Raw genomic sequence first — 14250 nt, 5'->3', positions numbered from 1 at the left:
CATAACAATAAGACCAAACAGCTATGTTCAGGGATCTTATGAGGCAGTGCATGACCTTAGTAGATGACATGTACAAGCTAGTGCCAACAATACGGGTGCAATTGTAAAGCAATTTCACAGTTTCGAGCCTCCTTCGTTTGACGGAAGAGCTGACCCTTGGGTAGCTGAGGAGTGGTTAAGAGGATTGGAGCAGATCTTCAAACACATGGAATGTACTGACACCCAAAAGGTATTATGTATTAAATTTATGCTAATTGATGTAGCAGGCCACTGGTGGGAGTCTGCATCATGCACTAGAATAGCAGTAAAATAATGCGCTATGAATTGGGTACATTCAAGGATGAAGTAATGAAAAAGTACTTTCCCAGTCCCTAAGGGATCGAAGTAAGGCAAAGTTTTACAACTGAAGTAGGGAAAAATGCCGCTTGAAGATTATGAAAGAAAGTTCAAACAACTTTCTAGGTGAAAGCTAGGAGGTTTGAACTACGATTATGTCAAGAGATTGGAGGAATCATGGCATCTCACCATACCACAACCTACAATAAAGTATTGCAACGAGCTCCGTCAATTTCTGATGACTGGAAATGGATAGGATGATCGAGAAAAGTAGTGAATCTTTTGAAAACGAAAGCGGAATGGGTCGGACATAAAGAAAGGATTTGGACAGAGCAAGAAAGCTAACGCAAGATCACGATCAGGATCAAGCAATCCAAATAAGACAATTCCCCCATGTCCTAAATGCAACAAGGGCCACTTCGGAGAATGTTGGTTTGGAAAGAATGTATGCTATTGATCTGGCAAAGAAAGGCATTTTGCTCCTGACTGTAAGGCATATCAACCTACGGACTGTGAGCAGAACAAGAAGGGAAAAGCCAAAGTAGGCTTGAAAAGACAATAAAGGATCCGAATGTAATTGTAGGTGTATATCAGTATCTGAAGTACCTGCATACGTTCTTATAGACTCAGGAGCTACTCATTCATTTATCTCTACTGCATTTATTGCTAAATCATGTATTGCGTATGAAAAATTGGAGTGTTCTAGAAGTAGTAATCCCATTAGGTAGAACATTGAACACCAATCGGATAGCTAGGGCAATAAAGTTTGAAATGGATGGAAGGGAATTAAAGTTGATCTATACATCTTAGATATAAAAAGATTCTGATGTTATTCTGGGAATGGATTGGTTGTGGAGAGATCATGCAACCATCCGATATTTTGAGAATGAAGTAATTTTTCATAAAAGTCTGGAGAGGAAGAATTTCGATTCTTCGCGGAACGAGTAAAGTTTAAACGTCATATCGTGTCTGCCATGAAGGTAGAGAAGATGTTGAAGAAGAAATCTTGCCATGGATTTTTGGTAAATATATCTGGAGCTCAGCAATCAAAGGTTCCTCTCCCTGTTGTACCAATTGTACGAGATTTTATTGATGTGTTCCCTAATGATCTACTTGGCACTCCACTAGATAGACAAGTGGAGTTTACGATTGATCTCGTGCCTAGGGCGGGGCTAGTATCTAAAGCTCCATATCGAATGGTGTCCAAGGAAATACAGGAATTGAAAATACAAATACAAGAATTGTTGGATAGAGGCTTCATCTGACCAAGTGTATCTCCTTAGGGTGCACCAATTTTAATTATGAAGAAGAAAGATGGTTAAGTGAGGATGTGCATTGATAGTGAGCTAAATCAGTTGACTATTAAAAATAAATATCCCTTGCCACGAATTGAAGACCTCTTTAATCCATTAAAGGGTGCAACTGTATTTTCCAAGATTGACTTAAGGTCAAGTTCATAACCAGTGGAAAGTGAAGGCAAGCGATATTTAGAACTTGATATGGTCATTACAAGTTCACTATAATGCCGTTTGAATTTACTTATACTATTGCAATGTTCATGGACTGGTTGATCGAGTATTGATGAAATATCTAGATCGATTCGTCATTGTCTTCATTGATGATATTTGGGCGTATTCAAGGAACAAGGAGCAACATGAAGAACAACTTAAAATAGTACGGGAAACACTAAGGAATGAGAAATTGTATGCCAATTTCAAAAAGTGTGAATTTTGGTTGGATCGCATAAGTTTTCGTGGTTGTGTGGTTATAGCACAAAGGATTGAAGTAGACCCTACTAAAGTTGAGGCAGTAACCAAGTGGCCTAATCCGTCGAATGTAGGTGAAGTCCGTAGCTTTGTTGGATTGGTTAGTTATTATTGAAGAATTCTCTAAACTAATTGGGCCAATGACCCAACTAATCAAAAATGGGGTGAAATCTTAGTAGACCAAGAAGTGTGAGAAGAGTTTTTTCGAGAACCAAAATGGAAATTGGTCACAACTCTAGTATTGGCTATACTAGAGGGCTCAAATGGATTTGTTATATATAATGATGCATTCAAACAGAGTATGGGTGTTTGTGTTAATGTAGCATTGGAAAAATTATCACTTATGCTTCAAGACAGTTAAAACAACATGAGCAAAACTATCCCACACGTTTAGAGTTGGCGGCAGTGGTACATACTTTGAAAATATGGCGTCACTATTATGGGGGAAAATGCGACATCTATACTGATCACAAAAGCCTGAAATACTTGTTCACATGGAATGAGTTAAACATGAGGCAAGGAAGGTGGTTGGAATTGGTTAAGGATTTATGAGTACACAAATCCATCAGAGTAAGGCAAATGGAGTCGCTAATGCCCTTAGTCGGAAGATAGTGCGACAGTAGGTAGCTCTACCCATAGCTTCAAGGACCGTTGTTAAAGGAATTTGAGATATTGAGATTGAAAGTGATCGTCCTGTCAACTCATGTTACTACAAAGATTGTGATATTAAAGATCCAACCTACACTTAGGGACCATATCAAAGATGCTAAGACAATGACTCATTCTTGAGAAAGATTATGGCAGAAGTTGGTACAAATAAACAAAAGGGGTTTGTTAGAGTAGATGATAATGCTTTGATGTTTGAGAGAAGATTACGTGTACCAAAGGATGAATGAATAAGGAAAGAGTTATTAGAAGAAGCTCACTCTACCCCTATGCTGTGCATCTCGATGGTATAAAGATATATTGAGACCTTAGCTATACATTTTGGTGGAAAAATATGAAAAGGGGAATTGGTCTCTTTGTTGAGAAATGTATGATATGTCAGCAAGTTAAGGTCAAGCATTAGAGACCATCAGGGCCATTAAACCCATTAGAAATCCAGAATGGAAATGAGAGAAGAAAGCTATGGATTTTGTTGTAGGTTTTCCAAAGACAAACTGAGGGCATAATGCTATATGGGTAATTGTGGATAGATTGACAAAATCATCTCACTTCCTTCCAATACAAATGAACTACAGCATGCATTAGTTTACTCAATTACTTGTCAAGGAAATTCTCAGGCTGTATGGAGTTTCTACTTCCATTGTCTCAAACAGAGATCAAAGGTTCACTTCTAAATTTTGGAAGAGCCTACAAGGAGCTATAGGGAAAAGTTAAATTTCAGTACTGCCTATCATCCCCAATCAGATGAACAGTCAGAAAGGACTATTCAGACCCTAGAAGATATGCTTCGAGCATGTGTCTTGGATTTTGGTGGTAGTTGGTAGTCATGCCTACCATTAGTAGAGTTTGCATTTAATAATTGCTTTCAAGCTACTATTGGCATGATTCCTTATGAAGCTCTCTATGGTAGAAGATGTAGATCACCAGTTCAATGGGATGAAGTCAGAGAAAATAGAATTTTGGGTCCAGAAATTATTGCAAAAACAGTGCAAGCAATTGATAAAATTAGAGACAGAATAAAGTCGGCTCAAGATAGACGGAAAAGTTATGTAGATCGAAAAAGAAAGTCAGCTGAGTTCGAAGTTGATGGGAAAGTTTTTCTAAAAGTGACGCCAATAAAAGGTTTTCTGAGAATGGAAAGAAGGGAAAGTTGAAACCTCAATTTATAGGTCCTTCTGAAATTCTAAAAAGAATTGGAAATGTGGCATACCATTTAGCATTACCACCTAGATTATTGACAGTACATACTATATTCCACATGTCAATGCTTAGAAAGTATGTGCATGATCCTAAGCATGTGATATGCCACTCACTAGAAGTGCAGAAAGACCTAATTTATGAAGAGGCTCTCGTGAAAATTATTGAGAGGAAAGTGCATGCTTTGAGAAACAAGGAAGTTGCCCTGGTTAAAATTTGATGGAGAAATCATGGAGTCGAAGAAACTACTTGGGAGAAAGAAGAAGAGATATAAGTCAAGAATCCAGAGCTTTTCGACTAAATAAGGTGATTTTGAGGGCGAAATTATTTTAAGGGGGAAGGGATGTAATGTTCCAAAATTTATTTACTTCTTACATATGTCATAAATTTTGTTAATTTAACTTTGGTCATTAGCAAATTAATTGGTCCACATATATATAACTTCCTAATTATGCAATTTTAATTTCTTCTAAGTATATGTGTGCCAAATAATTTGGTATAGCAAATGTTGATAAAAATATATGAATATGGGTCTCATCTTGTAGATTGTGTTAAATTACGTAAATTGGGTTCAAGAGAAATTTATTGTGAACCCATTATGTCAAGTTATTGTGGTTGAAATGAAATTTATGTATCCATTTAATATAATATTAATTATTATTTTCCTTTGCATTGATTGGTTGACAAATCTATGGAATTTCACATGTGGTAAAAAATAACAACCAATCTTATCCTTTTGTTTGTTTTGATATTTATTGGTGGTATACATGTGTGTAAGTTATGAGAACATGTGGTGGTTTTTCTCAATACTTTACCATTTTTTTTAACCCACCTACAAATCACGTTTGTATTTACACGCAATTCCTGCATACATACAAACTAATAAACTCTATATATATTGCGATTCTTCAAGTCAAGGCAAGCAGGAAAATACTTTTCCAAATCCTTAGTAAATTCAGATTTTTAAGGTAAGATACATAAGTGCAGTGATTAAATTTTTATTCTCCATGACATCTATATTATGATTTCATTCAACATCTTAAGACTCCAAGAAAAGATTTTTATGTTAAATCCTTCGGGATGGACTATCTATTCAAATTATGTTAAATTCTATGGGATATGGGAATTCTAAAGAAAATCATTGAACTACTTGTTATCGCGATCAGTGGCTCTAAATCTATGAATGTGGGGTATGAATGTTTCATTTATATTTATGTTATGTTGAATATAAATTTGCACATATCTAACTGAGTGTTTTGTTTAAAATACTCACTCTTACAAAAATTTCAGATTAGAACGGGTCGTTCTGGACGAGTGGATGCTTATGGGTTACCAAGTTAAAAAAAAAAAATGATTTTAAGCACATTCATGACTAGACTTTTATTTAACATTTCATGTTTAGTATGTGCAATTTTATTTTGTAGTTCTGACATTCATATTCGTGTATTTCATTTAAATTGATGTTGAATGATTTTAATTAAATTTAAATGTTAGTTTGTTACTCTTTTAAATCCAGAGGGTCGATTTAACAAATTTCCTTTAAAGTTCCAAAAGTAATTTTATTTCTTCAAAAATAAGAAATTTGATAGAACTAATCTAGTGGTAAATAATGGGATGTACCTAAGGGTGTACACCCCCCTCACATGAGATGTGTGGTCCACCCGAATAAGTGTTTTTTCATTCGAGTGGATCCCACATCCCATGTGAGAGGAGTGGTACACCCTTAGGTACACCTCTATGTACAACTAGTACCACCGAATTTGATAACACTTCTTCTTCTTTTTTTAAATTGAATAAAAGGCGTTACATATGTGACCACATCTGAGACAACTATGCAACCACATAGTTTAAGCCAAATGCAAATTTTCCATTTTTTTGCGAAATCTCCTAATTTAATTAAAATTCAATATTTTTGGTATCTTTCAATTAAAAGTAGAATTTGATTTCGTTTTGACTAGGTTTATGAAATATTTTATTTGTACTAAAACTCTATTTTATGATAACTTTTTGTGTTATTAGATTATTGAATCTTGTGATCAAGGGGTCAACATAGTGTCGGTGATCGGGTTGGTTATTTGGTTTAATATTTTTAGGTCAAACTCTAAATGTCTATTATTGGCTTTCTTGGATTTGAATCAATCTCGTGGGAGTTTTAGCTACTATTGCTATGTGAGTTCACATCAGTTAACATCATTTGTTTGATGTATCTAGTTTTACAAGTCAATTAGGATTTCATTATTATTGCTTATATATTTGGCATTATTCACTGTCCAAGAATACCAATACATTATTTGAGATAGTAATATACATAGTGAGTTATTTGCTTTCGTATCCTGTTCTTTATTGAACTATCCCAAACTTATCAAAGATTCCCAATCTTTGTGTCATTCCAACCCTGGTTCTTGATTCAAGAAATCATTGTGTCAATGTTATAACTTTTATTTTTAGCTTTACTGGGGTTCTATCAAATCTTATGTAGGTTCCAAGTTATATCAAATGGGGTTCACATCAATTAGTATCAGAGCTTTGGCTCTAAAATCAAGTTTTTTTTGTTCAAATCAAGTTTTTATTCAGAAATCATTGAATCTTTATCCCATTCATAAGTCATTAATCTCAAACAACCATACCAAGAACGTTCAAGAATTGTTTAGTGTAATAACCCTAGTGCACCAACACAAATTCTTTTTCTTTTTCTTTCCTTGCCTTGTTTTCAATCTTTCCATTAAGTTTGAGTCCAAAAGAAATGAAATTTGAAGAAAGAAAAAGAATATTCAAAAGAAAAGCAATTAAAGAAAGTTCAAAAGCAGCAAGAAAATTCAAGAAAAAGGCCTTCAATAAAAACATATTCAATTTCAAGAAACCTTTCTTTGAATTCTTGTGGTGTTATACTTCAAGAAACACCACCTTTGTTACTTTTTGATAAATATCATCCTTTGGAAACGGTTGTGTTCTGAAAAGGCATAACCCAAATTCAATCAATCTTTTCTTGTAATTCTTGGGAGTTTTCTTTTGATCTTCCCTTCTTAAGCCATTTCTCGATTCTTATTATCCTTCTAATTTCTTTAATACTTACGGGTTTGAACATTACAAAGGCCAATTTCTTGATTGAGTTTAGTTAGTTCCTTGGAGAACTTGACAAAAAAACATACAGCATAAAAAGGCAAAAGTGCTAGCTTATTATTATTGGGAAAAGACAATATTAAGTGGAACGCCTGAGTGAGTGCAAGCACATGAGGAATTTTTTTTTTCTAGTTATATGTCTGAAAAAGAAGAATCAACATCTAGGGAGAACAACTAATTCTTCATGTTGAAAGCTATGCAAAAGCAATTTTAGAGGATAAATGTAGTGTTTGGGGAAATTAGGGATATATGATGGATATTCAAGATACGGTAATTGTAAACTTACAAAGGTGACAACCAAAAAGAGTTCTTAACATTAGGAGGCAAGATAGGCGGATTCTTGGGCTAAATTTGATTATGGCAATGAAGTGAAGAATGAGAATGAGGTTGACCAAAGCTCGATGGTTGAAGTGGGTAGAATGAGGAATGGAAGAGATAGGTGAAAGGTAGCCTAGAGGAGATGATTTTGCCGGTTGAAATGGAGAAAGAATTTATCATAACTTGGATAGTATTGAGATGAAATTTCCTTCATTCCAAGGTAAAACTTGAAGTTTATTTTGAGTGGGAGAAGAAGTTAAAGTTGATCTTTGATTGCCATAATTATTTTGAGAAGGAAAAAAAAAAAGAAGTAAAACTAGCATTGATTAAATTTAATGATTACGAAATAATATAGTGGGGACAAGTGATGACATATCGGTGAAGGAATCATGAGAGACATATAGAATCATGGGGTGAATTGAAAGCTCTCGTGAGGAGACTAGCCACTACTGTAAAGACCTTTATCAGAAATTACGAAACCTTAGTCAAGTTTCGAGAAGTTTGGAGGATTACCATAAAGAGATTGAAATAGCCATAATGTCACACTCCTCATTTTTAGTTAAAGTCAAGAGTTGAATTTTCAAAGTCAAAGTCAAATAGGGACTTAAATGAAATAAATAATTTTATTGGGACTTAATTGACCAAATTATTTGATTGGGTTTATTTTATAGATCGAAAATATTTTATGGTTTAAGATGGATAAAAATTAATTCTGGAGATTACTTATTTATTGAAAGTAAAGTGGTTAAATTTTATATCCAATGGAAGTTAAGGATTTAATGTGTTTATGTAGTCTCCAAAAACAATGACAAAAACAACAGGATAATATGTTTATGTAGTCTCTAAAAATCAAATCTAAACCCATAGCATTAGCTAGATCTATGGTTCTAACCACTAGATGACTAAAAGTATTTATGTAATTATGTAGGCATTCAATTTGCATCTATGTCTAATGTTCTATGAGTATATGAAGGAGGCATAGTAGAAGAAACTACCTCAAATATTTCATCCTTAACCCCTGTTTGATTCTCATTCTTCCAAAAATTCAGTATTTCAAAACTCATTTTCAACAACATATTTTTCAATAAAATAATGTTACATGTAAATCAAAAAAATTTCTTTAATTTTTAACCACACATTCTCCATCAATCTACTTTCAAAATTCATTATTTTCCCCAAAACACCATCAAACAAGGTTTAATATAAATAAAATTAATTGCTCCTCGTGTTGATCAAGATTAGAAGTAGAGGGGGTGTGGAGGGAGCTCGACTAACATTTGCACCTAATCTTAGGGCATACAATTCATACATTTCAACTAAAGTGTTCTCTAAATTAGAATATTTGATTGACGCATCAAAATTACAGTATTTGTAATTTTTCTTATAAGAATTTTTTAATTCTCAAATTATACCTAGAAGAATAATATATTGGTAAGTCTTATCAACATTTTCTAAATTTTATTTCCATCGAATGTAATATATTAGCAAAATCAAGATCATTTCTTCATTATTGAAAATTCCTAGAATAAGAAAAAGTCATTCAAGAACTTTAGAACTAGTAGGGTGGTATACCCGAGCTAATATATTTGTAGAATCATGGAAAATCGTAAAAAATATTTAAACTTTAAAAGTCAAATCCAGTTTAGAGTCAATCGAAAATAGAGTCCGACTCAATTGTATGTCTCGAATTTTAAAATTTAGTAATTATTGCTTTATAGCCTTCACAAGATTTGAGTAATAGGTAAACTGAGTTCTACTTATGACCTACGCAGATTATAAACTTGTTAGATTCTATATATATATATAGTAAAGAGAATAGGAATGTCTAACCCAAGTATAAAGGTTTGACAACAATTTGAACTAATCCTACATGAAGATATTTAAATTTCTTCATGTGGAATTTAATTGATTCTTTTGAAAATAAATTGATGTGTGCATTTTGATATTTGATAGTTAATTTTTGTTCGAAAGTTTTGATAACATAATTTTGGGTAAAATCAAAATTTCCTATTTCTTAGATAGAATTCTTTTCTACCTTTGGAAAAGTCCAGTTATGCAATTTTTGTTCTATTTGAGCAATTTGAAATTCATGACTATTGAAATCATTTGATGATGCAGGTGTTTGTTCGGACGAATTAAACCTTTGTCAAGAAAATTATTGATTTCCTTGACACGAGGTCTAACAATTTTTTGTTCATTTGAATAGAACGAGATTTTGTAAGAATATTTGATTCATAAAAATTAGAATTGTATGGAAGAGATACTATATATAGAATACGATCACAAAAAGTATTTGGAATATTAGAACAAATCTCTTTTTCAATTTGTTTTTGAAGATTTGAAATTTTTTCTTAAATTGAGGATCTTTTAATTGTTTTTCAACTCTTTGAAATTTAATTTCTTCTTTGAGAAATCTAATATGATTTTTCTTGAAATTGATATTATTAACTATTTTTTTAAATAGATACTTTTTTTAAAGAATTTATATCTTTATAAGAAAGAGGATTTGTAAATTTGAAACAAATTTCTTGATCAAAAATATTTGTAGTTAAACCTTTTGAATTAGCTTGAAAAGGATAAATTAGAACAATAAAAGGAGTACCAAGAATGACTTTTTGATACAAATCTTTTACAAGATAAAAAATATTTTTGAAACAAATGTTTGAATTACAAACATGAGCTTCTGAAAGTTCATATTGAATATTGAGTTTCTTACCACTAGCACCATAAAGACGCTCAGTAATTTTTTCAAAATATTTTGTACGGTTATCTTTCATGGATACAATTTTGATCAGCTCCAGAATCAATAAGGACTCTAAATGTAAATTTGAATTCTTTGTTGACTACAAGATGACACATATTACAGTACTATTTTTGAAGTTGAATACGATTAATAACATTAATCATTTCTTCTTCAGATTGAATGATTGAAGGAATGATAGGATTTAATAGACATCAGAAGAGCCAAAAAAGGATGAATAAGGAGTTTTTGACTTTGTTTCTTATCTCGAGTTTTGAGAATAAAAACTTCCATTCTAACATCTCTCATTTGACGTTCAAGAATTGAAATTTGAGATTTCATAGAATTGACTTCTGATTTTAAATCAGAACTAGATGATTTTGTAGTTTCAAAATGATTTAAAACATTTTGCATATTGAAAGGTTCAGCTTTTGATTTTGAATGGAGAAGGGAATTAAACTTATTTTTGAGTTGTGGATCTTCAATTTAATCAACAATCTCTTTAATGAGTTCTTCTTGTTTAGTAAGAACATTTATAGTTTTACAACCAAAAGTAAGATACTTTGACTTGAAGAGGATTGAGAATTTGAACTAGATTCAATATCAAAATCTTCTTGATGTTGGTAAATATGTTCTAACTCTGAGTTGGACTCATTATCAGAACTGGAATTTGAATCTGTAAGATTAAGGAGTTGAAGTTTAGCCCTTGTTTGGCCCCCATTAAATTACATTTCATTATATTCTATTTTTTTCTCTCTTATTTTCAACCACACAATCTACTATAAAATAATATTACACGTAAATCAAAAACTTTTCCTTCTTTTCAACCTCTCATTTTTCAAAAAAAATACTATTCCTGTCATTTTCATTACTGAAAAATGGGGGTCAAACAGGGGTTTAATATCTTAATCAATTTAAAGATTATTAATCTTTCCTTTGAGAGGACACTTATTTGAAAAATGCCCCAATTTTTGACATTTCCAACAAGTAACATTATTTTTTTCTTGAAAATCCTTTCTTTTAAAATTTCTTTTTAAAATAAATTTTTGAATAAGAGGGTTAATTCTTTTCGTTTTGAATTTTTTTTTTTTTGATTGGGGAATAATTTCTTTAAATCCATATTGTTCACAGAATGATCTTCTTTTCAACTATCTCATCTTTTTGTTTACAATTTGGATTTAAGTTTGAGTTCATTAAAAAGTGCTAATCCTTCTGTGTTAATGAAACAAATCAATTCTCCATAAGAAAGAATATCATATGGAATATTATTTGAATATTCCTTTTTTATTGAATTTTTGACTCTTTCAGAAAATAATTTTGGGAGTCAAGATAAAAATCTTTCTTTCTAATAAGCTTGATTACAATCTTTTGCAAAAACACACGTGCTAAAAACATATCTTTATACCAGTGAAAATCTTGTAAACTTGAGAAACTTAAAGTTAAAATGTTTGAAACTTTTTCTAAAACATCTATTGGAGATCCAACAAAATGTTTAATAATAGTATTAACTATTGTATTAAAACTATCATTTGTACCATCAGATTTGATAGCTTGACCAATTTGAATTTTTTTCTTATTCAGAAATATAATTGAACCATCAATAATTTGACCAACAAAACCTTGAATAATATTATTTGTTGCTTAGATTGCAAAAAGTCCTTGAATATAGGCATTATAACAAGTAATTATACTTTCAAGAATTTGATATTCGATTAAACCATCTATATTTCAGACAGTTATATCACTTCCAAAGAATGTTGTAGGCATTTTAGTCTTTTGTTCAAAAAGTAAATCAGGAGGAGTATTTTTTTGGATAATAAGGAGGAATTATTTGAAATTGAACTTTTTTACCTTGATGTTTATTTATTTGAGGAATTTCATCATCAATAAATTGAGATTCAATATCATCAATAGTATTGATGTTATTTGAAGTAGAGGAAGATGATGTTTTCGATAACTGAGTCGCAAAGTTCTTTTAGAACATTAATCTCAATTTTGAGACCTTTTTGGTTTAACCTCATGCCTGTTTATTAAAACTGGCTCTATTGGCTTAATACTTTTTGAGGAAGATGATATCTCAATTTCATAATTTATTTCAATTTTATTGAGCTAAGAACAGACAAATTGAAGAGCTACATTAGCGTAAATATTTTGAACTTGAATATTTTTGATATCTTTAACAACAACTTGGATTCATCAGGTCATTCTTCAGATATCCTTGCAAAGGAGGATGAGATGATTGAATATTTTCTCTAGTAGGAGTTTTCCAGGTCTTTTTTAGAATATTTGTAGTTTGAATAGCTTTTTCTTTCTTTGAAAAAGTAGGTTTTTTGTTAAAAACTTTGAAATACGTCTACTCATAAAAACTTAAATCTTTAGGGAATTCATAAAATTCTTCCAAATAAGATTCTTTTTCTTCTTTTGAAAAATTTTGACAATATACTTTTCGAAAACTTTAAATCAGGAGTTTTATCGGTTATGAATTCATTCCTTCAATCAGTTTTAGAAGAAATAGCAATAGTTTGATGATAAAGTCTTTCATTTTGAGAAGAAAACATATAAAATAAAGTTGGAGAATCAGGTTTTTCTGATTCTTCTTCTTTCTCTGTATATTGAGGTTTTGGAATATTTGGAATGAAATCAATACCTGTAACAGAAGATGTTGAAAATCTAGCAGATTGAAAAGAAGTTCTAGGTCTATCTTCAGATCTAGAAGATAATCTTTGAAACCTAGAAGAAGATCCTTTAAAAATCATTTTGTCATTTCCATCAAGAAAAGTAAAAATTTGATTAGGAATTGTTTGAGCAAGAGCAGGAATAGAATTTTGAACATTTTCAAAGTTCCATTCTAGTCCATGAGTTTGAAGATTCTAAGGAATTTTATTGGGAATCATGGTGTTTGAATGAAAAGGATTACATTCAAACAAAAGACTTTCATCTTTAGGGGATAAACGTAAAGCATCAATATTGAGTTAATTTTCTATTAACTACCTCAGATTGTTGTCCATTTGTTTGTGGGTGGAAGTAGTAGAAAACAATAGTTAGTTCCCAACTTAAGCCCTTACAAAAACCTTTCCAAAAGTGACTAAGGAACTTAACATCTCTATCAGTTACAAGTCAACCATGTTTGTGGCATCATCTATTTATTTTATAACACGAAAAGTGCATCATCTTCCTAAACCCATCCGCTACCACAAATGTGGAATCTCTATCCATTTTAGTCCTAGGCAACCCTAGCACAATGTCCATAGACACATCAGCCCAAAGTTTACTAGGAACAAGTAAAGGTATACAAAACCTTTTGGTAAAATCTTAAACTTAGCCTTTCTACATTTAATACATCTACCACAAATGTGATTAACATATTTTTCATCCTGCATGTTCTCCACAGTTTTCTTAATACCAAAATATCCCATTAGACTCCCACAATGTGCTTCACGTACAATGATTCATGCATACAATTAGGCACACCTAATTTATTTTCCTTAAACATGGATATTTATTTATAAAATTTATCAATTGTAACCTTGTCACACACACACACACACATGTTAGAAAAATCCACATCATTGCCATACATGTCCTTAATATATTCAAACCCAAGCATTTTAGCAATTAAAGAAGTCAGTACACACCACCTTGATAATACATTGACAACTATGTTCTCTTTACCTTGTTTATAGCAAATGACATAGGAAAGTAAACTCCATCCACCTCGAATGCCTCTTATTTATTTTACCCTGGCCCTTTAGATGTTTCTTACCTCGATCCAAAACCAAAACCGACTAAGTTGGTTTGGATAAATTCCAACCCAACTAGACTCAATCAAGCTCTTAAACCAAACAAACCCAAACCGAATCGGTTTGAATCGATTCGGTTCGGTTAATCAGTTTTGTCTTTTGCCTAAATTGAATTTAAAATAATAATAATAATAATAATAATAATAATAATAATAATAATAATAAAGCTTCTGTGCCCAATTCAAGTACATCTAATCTTTTCTTTTTACAATTAACACAAATTCGTGACCTATGAGCTGTAAATAAAGTAAACATGTTATTAACACACAATTTTACTCATGGTAAAGCACCAGATTTTACACTAGAA

The 14250-nt window shown here is 31.7% G+C and overlaps 1 protein-coding gene across 1 annotated transcript; it reads left to right on the top strand.

Moving 5' to 3' along the window:
- The first annotated feature begins 779 nt into the window (after nt 1–779).
- Nucleotides 780–1601, top strand: LOC111376126. The gene is made up of 4 exons (XM_022999054.1): nt 780–877; nt 920–1047; nt 1157–1227; nt 1317–1601. The coding sequence occupies exons 1-4, from the start codon at nt 780–782 to the stop codon at nt 1599–1601; spliced, it is 582 nt and encodes a 193-aa protein (XP_022854822.1).
- Nucleotides 1602–14250: the final 12649 nt, after the last annotated feature.

This window comes from Olea europaea, unplaced genomic scaffold, assembly GCF_002742605.1.
Source record: "Olea europaea var. sylvestris unplaced genomic scaffold, O_europaea_v1 scaffold1456, whole genome shotgun sequence".
In the NCBI taxonomy this organism is placed as follows: domain Eukaryota; kingdom Viridiplantae; phylum Streptophyta; class Magnoliopsida; order Lamiales; family Oleaceae; genus Olea; species Olea europaea.
This window is presented reverse-complemented; position numbering and strand designations above follow the sequence as displayed.